This window comes from Poeciliopsis prolifica, unplaced genomic scaffold (assembly GCF_027474105.1).
Source record: "Poeciliopsis prolifica strain line A6 unplaced genomic scaffold, Auburn_PproV2 SCAFFOLD005, whole genome shotgun sequence".
In the NCBI taxonomy this organism is placed as follows: domain Eukaryota; kingdom Metazoa; phylum Chordata; class Actinopteri; order Cyprinodontiformes; family Poeciliidae; genus Poeciliopsis; species Poeciliopsis prolifica.
Window position 1 is genome coordinate 15,015,434 of NW_026562380.1, and position 25,816 is coordinate 15,041,249.

Here is a 25,816-nt window from a genome sequence, read left to right on the forward strand (position 1 = left end):
AAAAACTCTTCTGCAAGACGATTTTGACCTTTCAGGAGCACAACAACTGAACACACAAACAAATTAACTTTTAAAAAGAGGAAATGGATCCTTTTATTAGTGAGTTGATGCATGCAGGACAAACATGAGGTATAAAATGTCACCAGTTTTTAAACTCAAACAGAAGCTCTGGTAGTTTTTATTTTCAAAACGTCCAGGAACATTCATTGGTTCTCATTTGTTTGAGACACAAACAAAATGCTAGAGGTTGCTTCCTCAAAAATATGTTAAACTTGTGCATAAATATTTCAGTGGATAAAATGCTTCAGCTTCCAAAAAAAAAAACTAAATTAAATAACCAAACTTTGAACAATAACGTCACAAAGAAATGACTTTCACAGTGATCCTCAGCAGAAAACGCTCCAAAAATGTCAATTTAGAAATGTTCAAGTTTAGCAACAGACTTTAAAATGAAGAAATGCTCCTCGAGCGATTCGATTAATCGCGCCAGTTCTCCGAGTTCAGACACCCGTGACTGCAGCCGTGGAGGTAGGGGTGAGGACGAGACGACTCGAGTCAACCGGCGTCTGCAGAAGAAGAAGAAGAAGGAAAGCCGTCAGACTCTTCAGGCGCGTTCTCACAGCAGCTCTTTGGTGCAGAAGCGGACCTGTGCGCGATCAGTCCATGGTGATGCACTTGGCAGCGCTGCGGTCGCTGCTCTTCATGTGCCGGGGGATGACTGTCTGTGCTTGGACGCAGTAGTGCGTCCTGGGCTTCAGTTCTGTCAGAGTCAGCCTGGAGCCGCTCGCCACCGCGTAGACGTCCTGCAGGAGGAGAGGAAAGAGAGGCGCCGCCATCATGGAGGGAGAAAACTGGGGCAATGGGTCAGTCGGTTCTTTTTTTGTTATTGTTGTTCTTTTTTACACATCTACACTTCCTCTTCTGCCTCAACCTTTTCTGTTTCCTCTTTGCCTTCATAGCTAGACACGTGTCGCCCTAAATTTGTCCATCGTTTGAATCTGATCTGATGTTTTTGCCCCAGGATCTGTGACAGTGACCGTTTTGTCACGTAGCAGGTTTTTATGGCTTCACAAAAACTGCAACACAGATGATCTTACCAAGTCATTTTTGGTCTAGTTCCTAATGCAAATATCTTGTTATGCTTGAAATAAGACAAAACTAACTTACAAGTAACTTTCCAGCAGGATATATGAGCTTGTTTTAAGTCAGTAAGTGGAACAAGACATTTTCTCCATTTCCAATATGGAAAAAATGTCTTGTTCCATTTACATTTATAGTTAAAAAAATAAAATAAAATTCTATTTCATAAATGAAATAATCCAGGAATGGAGCAAGTACTTTTTCCTCATCAATATGAAGAAATTATTGACGTAAAGGAAGCTCCTGTAACTTGCTGCAAAGTAACCTGTAAGTTAGTTTTGTCATATTTCAAGTGTGCTAAGATATTTGCATTAGAAACTAGACAAAAAATATACTTGCTAGGATTTTGTGCTTTTGCAGTGAGTAGTTAGAAATCAAACATAATTAAATGTATTTCTGTTTTTTCTCTTCATTTGGAGGCTTTATTCTTTTTTTTCTTTTTCTTTTTTTTTTATCAATTTGGGTCAAATATCGACTCTTGGACTTTTCCATGAAACCCATGCCTACATTTCCAGGTTTCTTTTGGCAAATGGAAAATCTGAAAAGTGCGGCGCAACCCCTGAGTCAGAATTGTGTGGAATCATCTTAATAAATGAAGCGATATGAGTCGTTTTGCAGGGCTGTGCAAAAGACTTTGATAACAATCTGACAGATTTTGGGGTAAAACTGAAGAGCAGGGATTATGGGTGATAATCCTACCTCCTTTCCGGAGGGGTGGACGACGTAGATGTTGTTGTCCACTCCGTTGTGCACCTTGCGCATCAACACTCTGGAGGCTTTCACTTGGACCACGACGCCCTGCTTGGACGAGTTCAGCCTCACCGTGGGGGGGCTGATTTTGGCTGCAGAGACACAAAACGGTCAGCGGTCATCGCAATCACTTGGATTTTAACTTCAAAATCTCAAGAGACAACAAAAAAAAAAAAAGAGAGAAAAAAAATAAATTTTTCAGTCACCATCTTTTTCCAAAATAATTAAGGAGATGATGTTAAAGAGCTTACTGTCCCAGCGGGGGCTGAATCTGCGGGACAAGGCCCAGGCCGATTTGCTGCTGGTGGCCACACACGACCCTCGCACCCGGGCGTAGTACCACTCTCTGACGTCGGAGGTGGCGCCGCTGAGGTCGCAGTGGTGCTTCTGGATGCCCTGACAGTTGCTGGCGTTCAGCCAGTCCAGCTCGCCGTAACTGCGAGAGGCCAGCGGAGATTTCCGTCAGACACCAAAAGCCGGAGTCGGCTTTGCCGCCGCGCTCGGCTTTACTCGAGACCCGTTAGTTTTAAGTGGGTTGTGAAAACGGAAAGCGGATGAATGGATGCTAACGCCTGACGATCCGATTCAAGGTTGCTGAGGCGAATCTAAAACGCTCAACCTGAAGTTCTGACGTTTGAGTTGTTGCAGATGCAATCTGGGTTTTAACTGGTTCCAGTCTGCTTGAGTTCTTCCAACGGGTCGTTCTGAACAAATGCCTAGCATAGGTAGGACGCTGACTGCAAATAACTATTCCACAAAATCCCGCCAAAATACAACTATTCATTTATCTTGCAGCAGATCAATACCCAATTTTTCTACATTTTACAACGTAAATCTGTTAATGCGAGAAGAACAAAAAAAATATTTCTGTATGTATTTGTGCAAAAAACAAACATTGGTGCATTTAGTTATACCATAAAATTGAATTTTGATTTGCCAGCCTGACAGTTAAAACTAATAAAATATGAGGAAACGTATTTTAGCGCGTTCATTTTTACGCTTGAAAGCAATTTTTAAGTGGAAGAGGTTAGGCCAACAACACACACATTTAAAGGTCAGAGGTCAGTTACAGTGTAGGAGAAGGAGCTCCCTCTGCTGGTGGGTTTTTATGCACCTTTGTTCCTAAAAATTTAAATTTTGATACTGGTCCAAAAACACATGTGTGTTCATAGAGAGAAGAAGTCATTTTTTTCATATTTTACTGTTGGTGAGAAAACTTAAGAAATAAAATGAGAGAAAAATCCCACCAAAAAAAATCTTCCCTTTTTTTCCCCCTAGCTGAGCAGCTCAAAAGGCTGTGTGTGTGTGTGTGTGTGTGTGTGTGTGTGTGTGTGTGTGTGTGTGTGTGTGTGTGTGTGTGTGTGTGTGTGTGTGTGTGTGTGTGTGTGTGTGTGTGTGTGTGTGTGTGAGCTCTCACATCTTGTACTGGACGTGGTACTGCAGGCAGGAGCTGTTGGTGGGCGCGGCCCAGTGCAGGACGTTCTTGTAGTCTGTGGACTCGAACCTCACCTGTCCAGGTGGAGCCAGCATCTCTGCAACACAGGAAGTCACATTTCAGATGAGGGAGACGAGTTCATGAAAGATGTTCGGAGGAGTTTACCACCTGAACAGCACGTCAAACTGCAGACGCATCGACTGGTTTGATTTCTTATTGTGAGTGAGAAAAACAGGTAGGATGTTGACTACAAATAACTATTCCACAAAATCCCACCTGTCGCTAAACGTGGCAGCTATGATGATGAAGTACTGATGGAAAACAAAGAGGAGGATAAGGGGAAACATGAAACTGAAATTGAATCCTCTTCAACTCCAGTTTGATCATATTTTATTCTTTCACTTCTCAGCTCATTTCTAAACATCTTTAATTAAACCTTTTATTACACCATTGTTGAATTGGACACTTTTTGTGAAGTGAGACAAAGCTGGATGAAAAGCTTTCTTGACCAGCTCAAAGTGTTGACTTTGGGTTTTAAATAGAAAAAAAAAAACCTGCTGGTTTTGGTTTTTTTCCTGAACCTCAGGAAAGGTCAGGAGGAAAATCACCCAAAACAAACAAACACAGCTGGTAACATAAAACACATTTCTGTCATCAGGCTTCACTGTGAAGAACAATCTCAAGTTTCTCTCAGTCTTTTTAACTCTTTTTTTCTTTTGCCCTCCTCAGGATGATTTTTGATGTCTGGTAATGACCAAAACAAGCCATTAACTCACAAATCACAAAGCCAGAATTGATGTTTTGTAGGAAAACCTCGGATCGCATCAGTGACAAATCCGTAAATCTAAAGGCGCGACTGCAGCAGAAAAGCAAAAACAAAACAAAACAAAAAAGAATTTGGTTTTATTTGCAGCGAATCCCATGTGACCCCTTTAAAAAGCAAAGTCATTGTTTATGACAGTCACAGCCAAACAGGTTTGACTGCCTGTTGACCATCGCTGACCTTCTCCGTCTCTCAAGATCAAGCAAAAAAAAAAAAAACAATAAAAGAAAAACAGTAGATGCAGTAAAAGAAATTTACTACGACGTGTTCCACATCTGTAACAAAACCAGACGGTGAAGGAAAATATTAACCTGTCAGGATGCCTCAACTTTGGCGTCTTTCCAAAGTGGCTGACGCTGTGTGATAAAATGAGATTAAATAGAGGAGGAGGATGAGGATGATGAGAGCGCAGGTTACCTTGAGCTGCGGCGCGCGGGGCCAGCGTGGCCAGCAGGACGGCTCCCTGCAGCAGGTGGTTCATGTTGCCGATGCGCTCCGTGAAAGACAAACACGACGATCCATGAAGGCGCTGCTGAAAAGCCCCGTCCCTTTTATCACCGCTCCACTTCCCCCTTCTAAATGCCACACTGTCCTGCCCCGTTTACGGCGTTTGCGACAAATAAGAGTTGCTTACAACAGCTTTACACTCCCCCACCTCCCCTCTCTCTCTCTCTCTCTCTCTTTTTTTCAAATTGTTTGAAAAAACAATTTCTCCTCATCAGAGAAATAAGTCATGGATCATCTATCATGGTTTTTTTCCTATTTTTAATTCCAGAAGTTCACAAATCATATTTTAATATCGTAAACGAGTAATTCCTATAAAGAATCTCTCTTATCCAAGCCTGACTGAATTTATTTTCTTGTCATTTTTTTTGGTAAATGTATTTTCAGCCACATAGTGCAATTTTATCTCAGTCAAGATAAAATGCTGTACTTTTCAAATAGGGCTGAAACAAATTTTGACTTTGCACGTTGAAATCGGGCCTCTGTCTCTTTAAGAAGCTCCTGCTCTTTCTGATGCTCTGCGTGGCCTGAGGAACGTGACAATGAAAACTGATTAATCTTCACAAATCTCTCAGTGAAAGCCTTTGAGACTCTTCGGAAAAAAATGTATTGCTCAACTTCAACATAATTTAGGAACATATGAAAAAGAAATCCGTAAAGTTTGTCAATGATTCCACTTCTGGATGTTTCAAAACCTTCGGCCTCAGTTTTCTAACATGTGGACATGCGGCTTTGAGCAAAAATGGAAGCAGTCTCGACGTTTGTACATTTATTTAGCCATTTAAATAAATATACATGCGATGATATAGCAGGGAAAACATAAAAAAATAACCAGATTGAAATTAGACCCAAGTGAAGACAAGAAGCTGTATTCCATTTATTTATTTACTTACTTAAATCTAATTTTAATCACTAACAAATAATTGCTTGATATCATTGCCCCCAAACTCAAATAAACATGTTGACATGGTTCATATTAAGCCCTCATAGAGGTGTAATATAACGCAGTTTGTTTGTTTCCCTCTTCTCGTATAAATTCAAGCTGGTTTTTGGTGAAACTCGAGTTTTGTACCTCTGGAATCAGACTCCGGTTTGTTCTGGTCCAGTTTGTCCTGTAACTGATCTTGGACTCGATCCGTTACAGGTGCTGCATTAGAGGCGCACGTGGTTCAGTCGGTCAACTGGGAAACCCTCTCGGCTTACGAGAAACGAGTTGCATAGTCAGTTTGTTCTTGGCAGCTGGAACAAAACGGAGAAGAGTGGCAGCCTGTCTTGAACTTCCTGTTTCCTTTGTTTCCGTCCCATTTGAGCATTTTACGCTGGCAAACTATTAATAGCAGCTTATAAAATTATATTGCTGTTGAACTGTTCTGAGGAATATTGTATCCTATTCATGGTTTTGCTTGTACTAGTCCTTATTAGGACACTCATGTCAGTACACAATTATATATACACTGCCTGGCCAAAATAAAAGTTGCCACCCAAAAATGGTCACACTCTCTAATATTTTGTTAGCTTTGATCACAGCCCGCATTCGCTGTGGCATTGTTTCAATAAGCTTCTGCAGTGTCGCAAGATTTATTTCCATAATTTTTCACCAAGATCTTCTGTCGATGTTGGGAGAGTCTGACTACTGCGCAAAGCCTTCTCCAGCACATCCCAAAGATTCTCAATGGGGTTGAGGTCTGGACTCTGTGGTGCCCAATCCATGTGTGAAAAAGATGTCTCATGCTCCCTGAACCACTCTTTCACAATTTCAGCCCGATGAATCCTGGCATCGTCATCTTGGAATATGTCTGTTCCATTTGGGAAGAAAAAAATTCATTGATGGAATGACCTGTTCATTCAGTATGTTCAGGTAGCAGCTGACCTCATTCTTTGAGCCCACAATGTTGCTGAACCTAGACCTGACCAACTGCAGCAACCCCAGATCATAGCACTGTACAGTAGGAACTAGGCATGATGGGTGCATCACTTCACCTGCCTCTCTTCTTACCCTGATCTTCTTACCCATCACTCTGGAACAGGGTGAATCTGGACTCATCAGACCACATCACCCTCTTCCATTCCTCCAGAGTCCAATCTTTATGCTCCCTAGCAAACTGAAGCCTTTTTTTCTGGTTAGCCTTATTACTGATTAGAGGTTTTCTTACAGCTACACAGCTGTTCAGTCCCAACCCCTTGAGTTCCCTTCGCATTGTGCGTGTGGAAATGCTTTTGCGTTCACAATTAAACATACTCCTGAGTTGTTTTTCTTCGATTTGATTTGATCAAACGTGTAAGTAATCGCCGATCACGATCATTCAGGATTTGTTTCCGACCACATTTCTTCCTGGAAGACGATGGTTCCCCACCATCCTTCCAGTTTTTTATGATGCGTTGGACAGTTCTGAACCCAATTCTAGTGGTTTCTGTAATCTCTTAGATGTTTTCTCTGCTTGATGCATGCCAATGATTTGACCCTTCTTGAACAGACTAACGTCTTTTCCACGACCACAGGATGTGTCTTTTGCCATGGTTGTTAAAGAAATGAGGAGTTACTCATTGCATCAGCTGGGGTTAAATGACTTGTTGCCAGCTGAAAGATAATCGCCTATGCAGTAATTATCCAATAGGAGGCTTGTACCTATTTGCTTAGTTACATCCAGGTGGCAACTTTTATTTTGGCCAGGCAGTGTTTGTTTATATATATATATATATATATATATATATATATATATATATATATATATATATATATATATATATATATATATATATAAGTAATTCTTTTACTTATTTGTTAAACTTGGTTCCGTCTTGTGACTGGATGAGACAATCGTGAAGAAAATGACTCCTTTCCTTCGTCCAGCTAACTAGAAACAACCAATCAGAGCCAGGAGGCGGGTCTTAGCGCTGTCAATCAATCTTGTGTGGCGCTGTTCATCCTCCCCAAGTTCATCCGTCCTGCCTTGTAGCTGTGGCTCACAGAACCTTTTATGAATGCTAGGCTAGTTAGCATGGCCGCCATTGATGACAGATAAACAGTTTTTTTCTGGAACAGTAAGTCGTTCCTCAGCTTTGATTGGTTGATTTCAGTGGGGAGCGGTGCGTTTCGGTAATAGCAGCTCAGGAAGGAGGAGGAGGAAGAGATCGATCTTTTTGCAGATTATCTGACTTATACCGCCACATGATCATGACAGTTTTACCAAACAGGTAAAGAAAAATAAATACATTTTATATATACTACAGCTTTAATGTCTTAAACACTACAGCTTTGCAATTCACTTTTCTCCTGATCTGTTGTGTCACAATCACACATCTCAGTGCATTTTAATGTACAAATGGTTAACACAAAATTTAAAATAAGGCATGCATCTGCAGTCAACTCTTCACTCTAGAAACCTGTAATGTTTAATATGAGAAAACATGGCATATTGTTTATAGACAGTTGATTTTCATAGGTGAAGAAAACTTTCCCCCATATTCAAAGTTTCTGTTTCAAATCCCCTCAGTTGGTTCTGAGAAATAAATATATGATTGACAGTGTTTAGCAGCACAGTGGTACTGAAGTATTAGCTGCTCTGCAGTAGTTGGTTTTATTTTTAGAGTGTTTGCTCTAACTTTATAGCAACTCAGGCAAAATGTTACTTCACTGTTTATTGAGGTATTATAAAGGGTTTGACCATAAATTCATTGAGAAGTTACATCTACATTACGTCCTTCCTAGTAAGCAGGATAATAAAGCCGTAAAGCTCACTGTTGGTAAAAACCAGAGCGATGCTCTATGACGTTCCGGTCGAGATTAGACCGGACCGGAACGGCACAGGAAGGAAAACGGACTGGTTCAGATCAGGAGTCAGTTTGGACCTTCACCTCAACGGCTACTAGTAACTTTAGCTAAAAGTGATGGAAAACAAACTGTTTTGGAAAAAAAAAAGGATATTTAAATGCAGATATTCAGTCTTTTCATGAAATACACTAATTAAAGTCCTGATTCACACCTAAAGTGTTAGTCCTGTATTCCTTTAATCTAATTTTTCTGATTGGGTTGCACTTTTTTTTTCCAAGCAAAACAATAAAAACACACAGAAAAATGTATCCATAAAATGGTGCTTCTTCAGATCATACGTTTTCCCTTTTTTGAAGGGTTGCATAACATACACAGCTCTGAATGAGTTCTATAACTTTACTGAGGTATAACAAAATAATTTTTAAAAAGCTTGTTTGAATTTTAGATCAAAGCCCAATTACTTACAAGAATGTCCTAATCAAAGTAGACTTAGATCCATTTTACCGTTTGTTCACAGACGCGCTCCATTCAAATTGATGAAATAGAAAACAAACGTTTAACGTCTCGATGTGGAAAGTGACAAAACCCCAAACCACTTGCAACCATGTCAACAGTAAATACAAACACAGTTTAAACTTTATATGATTATGGTTTGTCAAAGTGCTGATTTCAGTAGAAACAAAAGAGTAAATAAATTCAATTACTAGTTCTGGACATAAAAGATTTGTAGACGGTTTATTTGTGAAAATCTGTAATGGTGGTTCAATGACAACGCAGATTACAAGAAACTCTCACCAGATGCCTGCAAATTAAAAAGATAATGCACGTAATGGGTTCTGGCACAGGAAGCACTAATATGGTCACGTCAACGGTCAGACAATGAAAAAAAAAAACAAAAAAAAGGGAAGGAAACAAATCCAAAAGCAGACAAAACGTCTTCCCCGTCACGCAGCGTAAGAGGAACGAAGTGCAAAGAGCATTCAAATGTCACGACCTGTAATGGGAGCCGCGGTTCTTCCTGTAACACAGGACCTGACGTGTTCTGTGTCCCAGCGCCGTAATCTGGAGGCTCACTTTACCGAAATGCCAACTTCCCTTCATGAAAGTGAAAAACTCAGACATGAGACAAAAGACAATTGAATCCATGAGATTCTGCAAAACTTAACCGTTTACAGAAAAAAAACAACATGTGTTTTTGTATACGTGAACCTTTGAAATGTGAGTGAAACCAGAGACGGTGATTAACAAACGGCAGGTTGGAAGTTGTGAGCGACACGCAGAAGTCCAGACTTGTTTCTGATCATGTTGTGAAGCGTTTCATGCAACCACAATGTGGAGGGGAGCAGTCCAAGGCCCTGCCGCTCGGCTAGCATGCAACTCCGAAGCAGCACTCTGGCTGGTTTAACAGTCATTTAGAGAAAGCTTTCTGTGATTCTGTAATAAAAGTTTCTCATTTGGGCTTCAGAAGACACAAAGTAGCCAAAGAAACCTTTACGTGTTGCCCATCGAATCTGGATCTGTTGAGGTTCAGGTGAGTCCTGTAGTTCAAGTCTTTTCTGGATTTTCAGAGCTTTCATACACTCTGGTATTTGAGTGTTTTCCTGTCATCGCCTAAAACACAGAAGGCACAGAAACGCAATACAGAAAGGTTCAACTGCAACGACGATGCCTCGCAAACATTAAAGTCACAGACGTCATCAACCGATTAATGGATTCTGTTTCTACCTGCTCACGTTTTAAGTATTTACGGTAATGTATGTCGAGTTGTGGCAGTTTCACAGCAGCCTCTTGCAGCTCAGTGAGACGCACTTCAAATCCACTTCAGAAGGTGAAGAAAACTGGAAATCTTTTGAAATGAAAACGACTGACTACATATTCACAGTGGACGAGATGTTTGATCATTTCTGCCAGGAGAAAGAAAACCCAAGCAGGTACGTCTTATAGAGTCAGAGGTTGAGAAATATTTATATATTTAAAAAGCAGCACATTCTCTTTAAGTGACGGAATCAAAAATAACAACCAAAGCAAAATATAATCTTAGGAAGTCATAATACAACTCTTCAGCAGCATGAAAACAAATGAGCCTTGAAAACAAAACTCAGCTATCGTTAGCGTGCTGAAGCTGAAACATCGGAGGAGTGAAAATAAAAACGAGGTCTGAGGAAAGGAAGGGCAGGTCCAGCACCATCACTAGATATTTAAATCTTGCGGCTGCATGCGCCTGCGTCAGACGTTTCTGACGTTCGCCCTTCAACACAGAAGGATGAAGGTCGTTTAAATTTTAGATATGAAAGAACAAGGTGCTCCAACTTTGGTACTTTGTTAGTATCATAAAAACACAGAATTATTACAGTTTTTGGGTTTTTTTAAGAGTTGAAAATTTAGAGTTCTAGAGATTCTTTAACGCACGTTTACAAAAAAAAAAACAGCTAACTTATCACTAAAATCCTGTGAGTAAAATGCATCTTTAAGAACTACATGCCTGTTCAGCTGCATGCTGGGAGATTAACGCCAACGTTGGCACAACCATATTTGTCAGCATATCGGTTTACAGCTGAATAATCTAAGGACAGGCTGGAAGCAATAGTTCTGATTTAATCCATTTCCGGTTCCTGAAGCTCTCAGCTGATCCATATCTTTAGTGTCTGAGGCACTGAAGCTCACTGGCAGAAGTGGGGAAACTTGGAAACCAAAAAGCAGAAAATAAAAATGGAAGAATATTCTGCAACAAAGTCACAATCGCGCATTTCACCGGCATCATGCAGCCTTAGTTCGCGCAACTAGACCGACAGACGAACATCCCAATCCCAGAATCCGATCCATCATTTCCTGCCTATCATTTTTACCTAAAGATGATCTTTGTTTTTATATTATACCAATATTTCCAGATTGCTATGATTGCTTCTCCTTCCTTGATCTCTAGCACAAGCTAGAGAGATTGCTGATAGGTTGGTAAAAACATCACGCCAAGAAATAGCCTCTGTTTAGGAGCTAATGAGGGAATAAAGAGCTGAGTCAGTAGGATAGCCTAGAAAACAGGCACTCAAAGTTTTAAACTTTCCACTTTGACAAAGATGGACTGACTGCGTCCCTTAAAGACATCGACTGTCACGATTCTCCAAAATTTAAATCATCTTTACTTTGGGGCGTGCTGTGGTGGCGCAGGGGGTTAGAGCGCCCCACGTTTGGAGGCCTCGGTCCTCGGTGAGGACGTCGCGGGTTCGACTCCCAGTCCCAGCAACCCTTGCCGCGTGTCTTCCCCCCTCTCCTTGCCCTCTTTCCTGTCTGCCGGCTGTCAAAAATACGAACCACTAGCGCCGCAAAAACTCTATGGAGAAAACAATGATAAAAAAAAATAAGAATCTTTACTTTCACCTCAGTGAGGCATTGATTATAAAGGCACAAAGACAGTACTACTTATTATTACTCTCACCAATTATTATACATATATGAAACAAAATACACCCCTTAAAAAAATCTACATCTCAGTTCACAGGTTTCTGGTGATGGAAAGTGCTGAAAACCTGATTCAGATCACCTGCAGTCAACACAACTAAAGCTAAAAGGTGATTTGAAATCTATCTTGCTGTAACTTGCTACTCTAACACTAGTAGTAAAAAATACATATACAAAAAGTGCAATTGAAAGAAATATTTTTTTCTGGTGCGCTCTGTAGCTAATTAGATGTGGTAATGCTAGTGTCCAGCCAGCAGGTGTCACTGTGACAATGATTATCAACTAATAGTGGATGAGCTGTGATTATGGCTCTGTATAAAAGCGCAAAGTTAGGTTTTCCAGTCTGTAGGCCTCTCTGTATTTTCACCTTTTTTCACAATCAGTAAAGAGGAGGAAAAGGAATGAATGTAACAGAGTTTTTGCCCCCCCCTAATTGTATTGTTAATCTTTTCTTTTAGATCGAACCGATTAATCAGCCACGGTATCCCTCGGCTTGGTCCCCGGGAGCCAGCACCACCTCGCGGCGCTCGTAAGGAGAGGGGCTCATCCCTTCTGGCTCTTCAGGGTCACTGTCCAGTTTTTGCCCGCTCATGTACGGGTCTTCAGACGTGTTCTCTTCCTCCAGCTCTTCAGAAGGAGCCTGGCTGTTAGGTGACAACTTGATGCGTAGGTCATCGGCTTCTTCACTCTTTTGACTGATGACGGGTTCCTCAGGCGGGTGTTTGGGACTCTTCGGCAAAGGGCTCACTGTCACAGGACTGGGATCATCAGGAATGGGTTGGAAGTGTTGCTTTGTTTTTGGGATTATCTAAAACAGACGAGACGAAACAAGTTCAGCGCTGAAACACAAATTCATCCATTCAGATGAGCTTCATCTGTCTGAACGTACCGAAAAAGGTAGTAAAGGCCTGTCCTTGGCGGGTGTCGTCTTTTTCCAGAAAACCATGGCGGCAACTGAAGCCACCGCTGCGATGACGGTGACGACGATGCCGACAACGAGGCCGGTGTGATCTAAACAAAGCAGAAGAAGAAGAAACGCAAAGTTATAGCCGGCAGCAGCTGGAAGTCTAAGTGCCATCATAAGAGTTTCTTGATGACTTGGACAAGAAAGATTAAAAAAAAATCTTTGGACCACCTGAACCTTTTTTTGTCGTCATCACGTCAGAATATTTTTTGTAATTTTGTGCGACCAACTAACACTGAGAAAAGTATAATTGGTGAAGAGGAAGCTTTTCTTTCAGTGTCAGTCTTTATCCATTCAAAGATCTTTTAAATTGTTAAGATTCTTTGCTTCTCATTTTTGATACTTAAGTTTTTTTCTTACAGAATCAACTACAATTTGCTTTCAGTCAAAGTTGCTCAGAAAGGAACAGCAAAACTGATCATCACAATTTGATCCATATTAAAACACCAAATACTGCTTACAATGAAATCCTTTGGCTCAAAATGATTCACCCCTTAAATATAATGTTTGACAAAAGCGTAAGTTTGTCCATCAGATGTGTTTGAGGTAGAACATCACCATAAACGAGAGGAGACGGAGACAAAGGAGCGTTCTGTCAGCAAGTTTTAGAAACAGAAACTGCGCCATCTGGTGGTGGAAAGAGGAAGCGATCAAAGGCTGCTCTGAGAATCTTAACACGATGGAACAAAACCGGAGCTTTCAGGTCCAAAAGGGGTCGACAGATACAAATGAGCTTTTGCTGTAGTCTGGTACAGCAGATCCAATGGTGACATTTATGTTTGAGTTGTGCATTGTCCCTTTTTAAAGTTTATTATCAGTAGATATGTCTCCCCAGAGAAGAATAGGTAGAGGTGGAAACACCATGACAGCAGTTTCACAGGAAACCAGCAACATGGGGAGGAAAAGATGGATTCAGCTCTGAATTAGGAAGTCCTGAGAGAAATTGCGATGATGATGAGACAGGATCCCAAACACAGGTCAGAGCCCACCACGCTGGGTTTCAGGACAAGTCCTTTCTGCCCGACTTAAAATCTTGGCAAAGATCTTTTTGTTTTTTTAGATGGCTGCAGCACAAAAAAGCCCCTGGAATAAAAATGAACTGGAGGCTTTTACACGTGAGGAATAGGATGCTGGTATCTGACTATAAAACACATTTGCAGCAGATCATATCATCATAATGGTAATCTAATCAGGGTTGAATATGCTTTTTTGAGATGGAGGGAGGCTTTAAAAGTGTCCCTTTGAGTTTTATGTTAGTTGTGCTGATCTATTTAAATCATTCATTGCTTTATAATAACAAAAAAGTCTCGACTATCACAGCTTGTATCAATGAAACGTTACTCAACTCAGAGGCGGTGGGGCTTTCTGGATGCAGAATTCCTTTGGGGACACCACAGACATCATTTTGAGCTCTCCGTTGATTTTCACACAGTGTTTGTCCTGCTTCGTGTCCACTTGCAGTCTGGTCTCACACACAGCTTCCTCACAGAAAACGGTGTGGGACTTATCCTTCAAGAACAGACAGCAGGATCGTTTTAATAACTGGTTGAGTGATGCCGTAGGCAAAACAGAACACTAAAGCAAATAGTTTCTAAGCGGTTCTGCACAGTTGTTCCTGCACAAGCAGATTCAAACATCAATCTTTGCAGTAGCAGAGGAAAACAACCCAACACTTCACCACAGGGAATGGGAAAATGAAGTAGATATCAATGTTAATGGGAAACCTGTGTAATTTATCTAGTGTAGAATTGGTACCAATTAGGAAGACGTCAGTTCTATTGCTACTAAGTTTCAACAAGCAGGAGGAAAGCCAAGATTTGATTTCCTGGAGACAATCAGAAAGGGAAGAGAGTGGTAGAATACTGGATGGTTAGATGAGATATAGAGTTGACTGTTGTCAGGATAACAATGGACGTCTATATTGTGTTTTCTCATGACCAAGGGGAAGGAGGAAAATGATAAATAGAAGGCAGCCAAGTACTGAGCCTAGTGGTACACCAGAAGAAATAGAAGAATGTTGGGAATAGTTTGTTTCCCAATGTTGGGAAGATATACTGAGAATGGTTGGACAGTAGGAATGGAACCAGTGAAGGGGTGTGTGGGAGAAACACAATGATGTCATTGACAGACAGTCTGTCAATGAAGATGTGGACATCACATCCTCATTGCCAGATGATGTGATGTCCTCTGTCAAGACCACCACATCCTTTGACATAAAGGCTGACTTCAGCCTTTATGTCAAAGGATGAATCCAAGTCCAGTACAACGACAGGAGATTGTGATTTTTATTAGAGTCGTTTACCGTGGAAAGGTCTAAGCCCAGATGGGAGTCGTTCATAAACTTATTAGAGAGATGAAAGCTAGAGGCAAAAGACCGAACTGGGAGGGAGCAGTCTCACCTGGCCAACCACCTCAACGGTGTACTTAAATTCTGGTGGTTCGTCCTCTTCCTGGTGACTTTTCTTCTTCCGTTTCTTGCATCCAGAGAGCCCGTCCTTGTACACCAACCAGGGATGCTTGAACTGTACCTGTATGTGGTGATGCCTCAGGGTAGTGATGTCAACGGGCGGGATATCCAAAAGACCTGAGAAATGTCAAGGATCATTACACACACACTTTAATCTCACTGAAAGGTCCCAACAGCCTGGACCTTTCAGTAGAACATCTCTGAAATGCTGACGTTTTTGTTACTTCCTGAACATACTTACATTTCTCACCACTCAGAGCACTGGAGAAATAGGAAAATTCGATTCCATCCTCTGGAGAGAATGTGGACTCATCAGCCCCCAGCACAGCCTTTACCCTGATAAAGTAGAGGTTGTCCGGACTTGACAGAAACGAAAGATCCGCTTGTCGAGAAGATTCGTTAAACCACATTTCTTTAGGACAACTGGTGAGACAAAAATTTTTTTTTAAAAATCAGAAAATTATTTGGTTGGAAGAGACGACTGAACAGTTAAATGGGAAATGGGTGTTTTAGAAAAAGAAAACAAAAAAAACAACCTAGATTGTATTTAAATACAGTTTCTAACTCAATGAGAGATATCCAGTTGAAAAATGCTTCAAGTGCAATTTTTGCACTGATTATATTGTGGGGAAAAATACCATGCAAATATATTGTGATAAAACAGAAGAAAAACACAGAAATAAAATATACCCTGGGTTTTCTGAATCAGAGTTGATCAAAACGTGGAATCTAAGCCCAGGAACGTCGCCCTCATAATCCCAGAACAAAATGTTCTGCAGGTTACGGCAGGTTAGGGTCACGTTGGTCGGAGGTGCCACTGTGGAAACACAAAACACAGATCAGCCTGGAGACATGAGGAGCAGCTGGATGGTCAAACGCATTTAAAATGATAAAGTCATAACTTTTAATATCAAAAACGTCTGCGCTAAACTGTTGATGATGAATGTGTGCGGCAGATTCGTTACAGCACACAAGAACCTAAAACACTTTCTCAGTATAAAATGAAATATAATCGGAGTGTTCGGACACTTTTCCTCAATGTAAGATTGAAGTATTTTCAAGGTTTGCCTTGAGCTGAAACCTACAACTATCAAAATGAACTGAAATTAAAACATCAATAAAATTAGGCCAGGTTTAAACTTCTCAATTGAATTGCTGAAATCTAAACGTTTTGATGAAGGTTTAATACGTTAAGCATATTTTAGTTCACCACTAGAGGGCAGTGTTGGAAAACCAATGCATAGATTTTCAAGACATCAAGTGTACAGATTCAAAAGTGTTAATGTCATAAATATTGTATTTTTAATAGTGAAACTATTATTGATTAAGCATCATCTATAACAGATAACCATCAACAGAGTGATAAAGACTTGAAATATTTCACACATAAATTCATATCCGTTTCACTCGTACAAAAATTTTGAATTTTTTATGACGTTCGAACTTTTTAGAGGCATCTGACGTCCAGCATGAGCTCTTGATTTATCACACTTTGTTAGAACATAATTATATCGTGAGACACTGTGACCCATAAGAGCCGCAGCCTTCATGCAGCGTCCCCCAACATTGTCAGAGTAAACAAACTTCGTCTCAAACAAAGCAGAAGCAGACCGCCGCCTGCCTTCCTTCCAGCCAGGCAGCTGGTGGTAACTCCCTTGCTGAGGTTTGCATTTTAATCAGCACCATCATGATAAAAATCAGCAGGCAGAGTCAATTCTTTATAACCGGGCTGACAAAGTCCTTTAAGACTTGCATCCATTCAAAACGGCGACCGAGCTTCAGTAAACTGACACTCTACTAGCCTTCACTTCTTATTTTCTGTGATTTATGAAGAGGGAAGCCGTGTTGAACTATTTTAGTGACAATAGTAAAATTAATAAGGAAGGGAAAGAGAAGCGTAGCAATGTATTCATCATTCAGCTGGACTTTGGCCATTTTCCCTCACGAGTTACAGATTTTCCACCCATGCTTTTATGAGTCACTTAAACATCTGACGAAAAAAAAAAAACAACAACTTTCAGTTTCATTTCCTCTTGTGATTTAAGCATGAGATAAGTAAGATCCACCACAGGGAAAAAAAAAACCCAAACCAAACAAGAAAAAAAAAAGTTCAGTACAGACGTTAGAGGGGTTGAGTGGGAACTCAGTCATACACGGTAAAAAAAAAAAAAAAAAGTGACAACCACAGCTCAAGCTGTCAACCACAAGATTCACCCTCAGACACACACACACCCTCACACACTCGTGATATGCTACTGTCAATATGAATTTATGCTGCTTGAAGTCTGGAGGAAAGCACTCCGAGTTAGTTAACGCTTTGGATGTTTAATATTAGAAACATTATCTGCAGCCACAAACAGGAAACCAAAAGCAGCATTTACTCAACTAGTACCCGATAGTTAAGCATCAATTTAAAGTGTGTGATGTTCACCTTAAATGCCTTGTTAGCCAAGAAATTCCTTTGCTAACGAACGTTGCTGTCACTTTCTGTAAGTACATCAACTTTTTCTTTTGGTTTTCTCTGTGCGTTTCGTAGGCTGTCCAACCGTCAAGCAAATCATTTTGGCCAGGTTGTATATAGATATATAAACTTTAGCAAAAGAAAAAAAACCCAGAAGCATCCTTTAAACAAATAATTTGATAAAACTTTTGAAAACTAAATCCGTTTGTCATGCTCTATTCATGATATGTTCAAACAGTAAGAGGAACTATAGTCTTAAAAAGAAGAGCCACCCTGTTCTAAATTAAATGCATTTTGTTTTCTAAAGCTATTATGTAAAGTACAGACTTGTCATCTATTTGGTTACGGCAAGTACCTACACTGAAAGACCTGTACTGGAAACATCATTCAAAAACACCAGATATTTCTACCACAGATGAACTCTTCTCCTTTTAATCAAGAGGTTTCAGCAGCAAACGCTGCATTCGTTTTCTTGCAGGCGTCATAATTTACTGTAAAATACAGTTGATGTTCCCTTCCTTACTCAGGTGGGGGGAAAAAATCCCAAATATTGAATTTAAAAAGGGGAACATGAAAACCTTTTTGCTTAGACAAAATGAAACAAGGCAACGTTTTTAAACCATTATATTAGTTCCAGGATAATATGCCAACTTTGTTAGTCTTGTCATTTCATTTCTCTACGCTAGATTTTTTTGGATTTAAACATGTGATGCCAAAGCCTCATTTCAACAGGTTAAACACTGAACGTTCGTCATGTCTCTCTGAACTGTGACCATGCATACGGTGCAACACAGTAGCAAAATTTACACGACTGTAATATCATAAATGCTGATCACAATACAATTTGGAGGCCAAGAACTCACTAGAAAGTGCAGAGTTTTATAAATAAACTTACATCTTTGAACCAATTTACGGTTTTGGTTCACGAAATGTTTTCAGTTTTTTTTTTTTAATAGGCTGGTTTATTTGGACTAAAAACATCCACCCAGTTGTAACATAAACTTTATGTTTTTTTACACTGAAGGATAAAAACTGGACAAAAATAGTTTATTTACATCCTCATACATCCTGAGAACATAACTGAAGTACATGAAATTCAAAGGAACACTACTGACCAAATCTATCTTTTCTTATTCGACAGTGTCTTGTATTCTTCTCTGATGCAGGACTCGATCTAAACCAGTGGAGAACCACTGCTTCAACAAGAAAAAAAAAAAGTCTAACCCAAACTGAAGCAGGAAGAGAAATCAGATAGCATCAGTTCCTAAAGGAAAAAATGTGAGATATGCAAAACAAGCGCTCTCAGCCGTGCTTTGCAACAAAATGACAAAAAAAAAAGTCATCATTATCAGGGATGTTTGCAAGCTGCACAGCATCTGGACACGCACAATCAATGGTGCAATGTAAGAAGAAGTCATATAAAACAAGCGCTTGAAACACAGTCATAACTCTGCTTCTGGCATGTTCACTGAGCCGTGAGACACTTCCTTCCTTTGTCTGCTTGATACTAGGTCACATGTGATTTCCTCCAGAATTTCTTTGCCAGTTGCGACCCAAATATTAGAAGAAAACTTGACCATTTCACTGTGAACAAATATCAGAAATAAGGAAAGAAAGCCTCCAAGACTCAGTGGGGGAATACCTTCTGATAGCGCGCCACAAACAAAAAGTTGGATTTTTTTTTATGTGGTTTGGGTTCGTCATCATGATGAAATGAGGCTTTTCAAAGAAAGAGGTTGGATCTGTCTGGAAGAACAAAAATGGGTATGTTTTCAGAGGCAAGCTCTGCAATGAACCTGCAAATGACAAACATCGATGAACATGAAAGATCATTCAGAAACCCAGAACATTTCACTTCAAACCAAACAGCCTGCCTGTTTTAGGAATTTCATACATTTATTTTCCAGTTGGCCAGATTTAAATTCACACATAATAATCCTTGTGGTCCTTTAATCATTACTTTACTTGATAGAAAACAGGGCCACTAGTAATGGGTCAGCTTCACCAGAATATTCCACATCACCCTTCACTTTAACACAGACGTGCAGAACACGCCTGGATCTCCGCCTGAATGCATCTTCATACCAACTGCTGTGACTTTCTAATAATCTTTGGCTTTCTTGTCGTCACAGTTTAATTCAGGCCTTTGTTCACCCAGGAAGTCTGCAAACCTGCAGCATCCCGTTAAAATCTGATAAGGCCAACGTGATTGCAACACAAAACTCTAACCCTTTGAACTTTTTCCTTTTGGTTCTCATCCTTTTACACATGTATAGTAGACGACAAATATGACAAACTGAAATGCAAAAGACAACTTGTAGCATTTGAACTTACATACTTCAAATTTTCTGGCATCTTACTTGACAATTCACCTTTTCTTTTTTTTTTGCCAAGCCTGATAAGACTACGGAAAAAAAATAATAAAAAGCTCTTGATGGCTGTAGGAATTGTTAAATTATCCCCTATCATGAAACCAAGCACACATCAAAACATATATATATATATACACCTAAGAGGTGGTAAGTTCAAAATGACTGGATATAAACAAATAAAACAACAAGCAATCATATGCAATATATTAATAAATAACCTACAAATGAGCGCAGAATTGTTTTTTTTTTTTTTATCAATTAGCACAGACTTGGGTATTGTAAAGCCTGGTGGCACATTTTATAACATGACATTTTATAACCATATCTGGATAATTCAAAAATTTTTGCCATTAATTGGTGCATTACATGTTAATTACCAAACTATTATTTCAGTTGCTGCATTTTCAGTTTTACTTTCTGCTTTCACATCACTTAGAGTTCAAACCTGAATTTCACTTCTTGTCAACCGTCGAACCACAAACAGGTCCGTTTGTCATTCGGTGCTTTTGTTCTGATTCTGCCGCCGCCATCAAAACCGTCCCAGAGGTATTATTCAGGACGCAGGACAAACCTCCACAGGCCGTCAATGATGGGTAATTGAAGAAATTTCCCTCTCTCTGGGAGCATTGGTTTCGTTTCTGCGTAGGGACTCATTTATTTTCAAGCGAGGTATTAGCAGGGGAGCGTATGACTCACTTTTCACAACAGGTTCAAACATCTCATATGAATAGCATCCACCCCATTAATTGTGTAATAGACGCAGATGGATCACCCAAAGGATTCACACCCAAAGCATTTCACCACAGAGCCGGGGTCCACAGAAACACCCAAAGGTGGTTCTGTCAAGACTTCAAAGTCAGAAACAAAGACCAAGTTCACGCCTGATACCGACACGCTTCCTGCTGACTCAGATTCAACCAACCACGACTCTTCACAATGTTACAGCAAATCCGTCCTGCTTTACCTGCAAATAAACCATGTCCAAACATGTGAAACTAAAAGTGCACCTACTGTATTACCTTTGTTGAGTCTTAAAGGAGAGAAGATTAAACTACAAAAACTGAAGATTTACTTTAAGATAAAATGACAAAGCCATTAAATACAACTGCAACTCTGCAGTGTCTAAGAAGTGAGTGGTGGCGTCATAATCGGGTACAAATAAAACGGTCAAAACAAAAATTCCATTTTTAGATCCAATATCCCATCAGATGTGCGATTTACATTTATATTCATTTACTTCACTGAAGTCGCTTTAAGAGACTGCAGTCCACTATGGCTGTCACAGTCCAACAAACACGTTATTTAGATGATTAATGATCCAATTATGTCCAGGAAAAATGTAAACAATCCACACAGTCATCTCTAAAGTGAGTCCATTTTGAAATTCACAAGTTTGGACATCAGTCGTCATCACTATGAATGTAAAGTTTGACCCATTGTCATATTGTCAGCTGGCAAATGAAGAACTGCATTCAGACATGGCTTCTGAACAGCACACGGGAGTGAACCGTGGAATCATTTCAACAAAGCTAAGCAAGCATACAATGCCTAATAAAAAACACGCACTTGTAACGGATAATGTTACAAGCGCCAAATAACAGCAAGTAAAAAGAATGCTTTTTTTAATGCAGGTAGTGGAGAAAAAGAAAAAAAAAACTAAATCAGAGAGTTTCTTGTCCTGCCTAGTCTTGTCAAAGCATTTTATTTACATCCCTGGTATCTGTGAACCTTTGGAATGTGCATTTAGTTATGCAGGCAGCATAAAGAAAATCTCAAAGAAAAAAAAGTCTGATCTAGAAAGCTAAAAAGTTGCTAACACATTTTTGATTATCATTTGAGGTATTTTCCTAATATAACGTGGTCAAAAATATTATTGTTTACATCTATATTCCTCTAATTTGCCGACATTTGGGCAAATTAAAATGTGAATCCAAGTAGAGAAAAAATTGGATGCAAGATGACTGAACTGCATTTTCACTTTAAAGAATAGGTTAAGTGGTGACCTGGCTTATGTTCTGTTACGATACCAAAAAAATAAAAAAGAAAAAATTTAAAAATCTGCTTTCCCACACAAGAGAAGGATCCATCATTGCATCACCTTTCATGTTTCATCTGTTTGTTGCAAGTTCAGCGTTTCACATTTGTTGTGTTTTGCGTTGCCGCCTGTACTTCCCAGAGCGCTCTTGCAAAAGAAGTTAAATTAAGTAAAATAAAACCTTTAGCTGTCTGTTCAGGTGATGTGTTCAAAGAGCCAGATGTTGGAAATCAAATCGTCCCTCTAGCTATTTTATTACCACAGCGTAATAAGGCAGTTCTCTGAACTCCGCCGTGAGAAAGACTTGCACCGCTTGTTTACAGAAAAAGAGTCACTTCCACCAAGAGCAGGCCAACAAGTCACTCAATTCAGAGTCTCATTTCCTCTCCCTCCTGTTTGACGGATTAAAGAACAAATACAGTGGACGAAACACGCGAGTAAAAATCCCATTTTCTATGCTGACTCAGTGTTGAAAGTGCATTCACCCGGAGGAAAAGGCAAACTTTAGTACAGCTTAGAGACCAATATGAAGAGTTAGATAAAGACGAATAATAATTAAAAAAAACAACAACTACTTTTTCCTTTGCGTGGTAACTTTTAAAAGAAATTTCAACCACTCAAATTATAATACATGTAAGATGAACATTGGTAGAGTTAACAAAACTGCATGCAGAGTGTAATAATTCTGCAGAAAATGTGATTCACTGCCGACCGCGACATTGTGACGATATTCAGCAGACCATTGATTGAGACATTGCTCAAGATGAGGGTCAACTCGGTCAGAAATTATCTCTATGTCCTCTCTACTGCAACTCTGCTGCTGTTAAATGAAGTACTCCAGCTGAGAGTCCTTCTGGTGGGTTTTTTTAATTATTATTCAAGATCAATAATTCTGCCTTACAAACTTCACACGGCACAATCTCTGCTTCAATACATCCAAGTCAAACAATGAGGCCTTTAGAGAAACTGGCTGCGTGCTAAAGACGTGACTGAACATCTAAATGGCTGCTGAATCGATTGCTTTGAGGAACCCCAAAGTCAACTTTTAATTTGGCTGACCTGGTGCTTCTGCTTGTATGTAATATTACCGTTCTGGAGGAACCAGCTCATCAAAATAACCAGTGGAAACGTGCAGAAAGATGCAACTGACTGTTGTAATACCAGAAATGTTTTTTTTTCTTTTACCTACACTGACTATTGTATAGTTTTGCTGTTTTTTTTTTTCCCAACAGACAAATTTTCAATAAAAGTAAAAATTAGGAATGCATTTCAAAACGGCCTTTGTGTCGTTTACACCTTTTGAGACAGACCCATCTCACTTGCCATCAGAAACCAACCTCTTAGTTCAATAATTTTGAGTTTAATTGTATTGGTTTTGAGAAAACCAGGTCGAGTTGTAGGACACATCTAGAACCCAGAAAACTGGGTCCAGTTTACCCAGAACTGGTCTACATCAAACCTTTCACAAATAGTAATACTTTTGTATTGCTGCCCATAGAAAAATCAGTGATTGAGCCGTTTTTCTGGATCAAATTATATTGATTTGAAGCCGTCTGTAAAGGTCAGCTGGCTACAGACGGCCTTTTAACTTGATTGCAATGTAGCTCAGTGTTGATTCCACAGCAAATGTGATCAACTATGTGATACATTACAGTCCAGATATATCGGACCTTAAGTAATTCCTAAAAGCTTGTTGTGCTTTAAGTAATTACTGCAACAGCGATATTCTGTTTTTCTGATGAAATAAATGTGTCTTTACTGTATTAAACTCTGCAGTGTTCACTGGATATGTTCTTTTCTCTGTCAATGATCTCAGACATTTTAAACCTGAGATTTTAGCCTCCAAATGACCTGGTTTATTTATTTATTTTTTGCAGGTGATATAAAGTAGAAAACCATAAACCACCGATTCTGGAGCGTACTTTCTTTTCTTGTACAGCTTCACTGTAAAAATCAGTCTTTATGTTTTGGAAATTATTTTTTCTACACGTTCCATCGACGTGGATTTTCATCCAGTCAGATGAAGCGTTTATTTAATTCTGCTAGGAAATGTTTTGGTGTGTTGCGTGCATGAAATGAGGTTTCTGTGTCCTCCGTTTCTCAATCCATCTTAATTTAAGAGGATAAATAATGAAGGCGGACAGTTCCAGAAGACGTTAAACCTGCTGCAAAAAATGGAAATGATCAACAGAAGAGGCGAATGAATGGACAGATTATGGATGACAAACAGATGGGTTAATATAAAGTGGTAAAATTAGAGGACAGACATAAGCAAGGGAGGCTTGATGAACAAATAATTGATGGCCAAACAAATTGGCAAAAAATTGACTGCAGAACAATTGATAGGTTGCTGCTGCATTAGGCTTTGAGGTCCAAAGGCTCTTAAAATTAATCATCCTGCTTTGCTGACACAAGTGTCTCAACCACATGAGTAAAAGAAACAAAGCTTATGTACCAGTTTGGGTTAGTTTGAGGGCCGCATTGCTGCAGGAAGCGTTCAAAATGTTCGATCAGGGAATTATTTACAGCCGTCCTTAAAGGAAAAGTTCACACCAAAAACATGCAGGAGAAAAAAGTCCCTGTGTTTACAGACATGCATGCTGCTGAGCGTCGTTTAATCACATTCTGTTGCATCACATTCTGTAGAAACAGTAAGCTGATACCGGAATGAACAGTAAAATGTTGGGTAATACCGAAAACTAGAAAGAGGAAATGAAGTAAAACCATTTTTTCCCCCCAAAGTTCATTTTGCCAAGTTGGTGGATTTTGATGAAAGCAAATATTCACGTGACTTTATTTCATCGTTAACAAATTAATTCCCGTTTTTATGGTTTTCTTTTACGTTTCAAACTGGTGGGCGAAACTGCGAATTTAAATCCCACTGAGATGTGGGAAATAAAGCTCTATTGATCGGAGCGGAGTGACGTAATATGACCAGTTCCCTTCAAAGATCCCAGGAAATTCCAGCTCCTCGTCGTGGCGCAGGCTAGCTGTCAGCTAATCTGGGATTCAAGGTTTTCCTGCGACTCAGCCTCCACACTGCGACCAATTCACAGCGACACTACGAGTCAAATTACTTCCCTCGTTTATTTTTAACTCTACGTCCCCGTTCAATGTTGCATTGCTTTTAAAATCACTGCTATAAACGCAGGTGTGAACACGGAGCTACTCACCCTTCGCCGCTGAGACAAAGGGGAAAATGAACAACAGCCGCAGGGATTTGGCGAAAGCCATCTTGTTCTGTCCGAGCCCGGCTGGTCCTCAGCCTTTTACGACACGCCAGACGGAGACGAAGCCCCGGGCATCTGAAAATGACAGGAAAGACACGACTGTTCTGGTCTTTCTGGACGGAACCGCCTGCAGCGCTCACGGCGTTACTGTGGGAGGAGCTAGCCGCGGAGCTAATAGGCGATAACCACAATGTTGCGTTTAGGAAAGCTTGTACATGTCGAAAAATATTCTGGGAGGAGGGCAAAGGCGAACGTTTGGCTTAATTGGGCAAGAGTTTGTCATTAAAAAAGAAAAAAAAACAATGTAGTTTCATAGCGTACGAATATAAATAGAATTCATAAGTTATTTTTCTTATTTTATTATATTTTTTTTTTATTTATTTTATATTATTTTTTTATATTGTATT

The 25,816-nt window shown here is 39.8% G+C and overlaps 2 protein-coding genes across 2 annotated transcripts; both read right to left on the minus strand.

Moving 5' to 3' along the window:
• Positions 1 to 63: 63 nt before the first annotated feature.
• On the minus strand, positions 64 to 4,700 carry il22ra2 (interleukin 22 receptor, alpha 2). The gene is made up of 6 exons (XM_055029771.1): positions 4,566 to 4,700; positions 3,308 to 3,422; positions 2,142 to 2,326; positions 1,840 to 1,982; positions 647 to 803; positions 64 to 566 (listed from the first exon to the last, which is right to left on the minus strand). The coding sequence occupies exons 1-5, from the start codon at positions 4,627 to 4,629 to the stop codon at positions 657 to 659; spliced, it is 654 nt and encodes a 217-aa protein (XP_054885746.1). The 5' UTR covers positions 4,630 to 4,700; the 3' UTR covers positions 64 to 566; positions 647 to 656.
• A 4,440-nt stretch (positions 4,701 to 9,140) lies between these two features.
• Positions 9,141 to 25,566, minus strand: ifngr1l (interferon gamma receptor 1-like). The gene is made up of 7 exons (XM_055029649.1): positions 25,353 to 25,566; positions 16,002 to 16,128; positions 15,553 to 15,734; positions 15,244 to 15,428; positions 14,191 to 14,353; positions 12,770 to 12,891; positions 9,141 to 12,688 (listed from the first exon to the last, which is right to left on the minus strand). Exons 1-7 carry the CDS (start codon positions 25,411 to 25,413, stop codon positions 12,353 to 12,355), a joined length of 1,176 nt encoding a protein of 391 aa, XP_054885624.1. The 5' UTR covers positions 25,414 to 25,566; the 3' UTR covers positions 9,141 to 12,352.
• Positions 25,567 to 25,816: the final 250 nt, after the last annotated feature.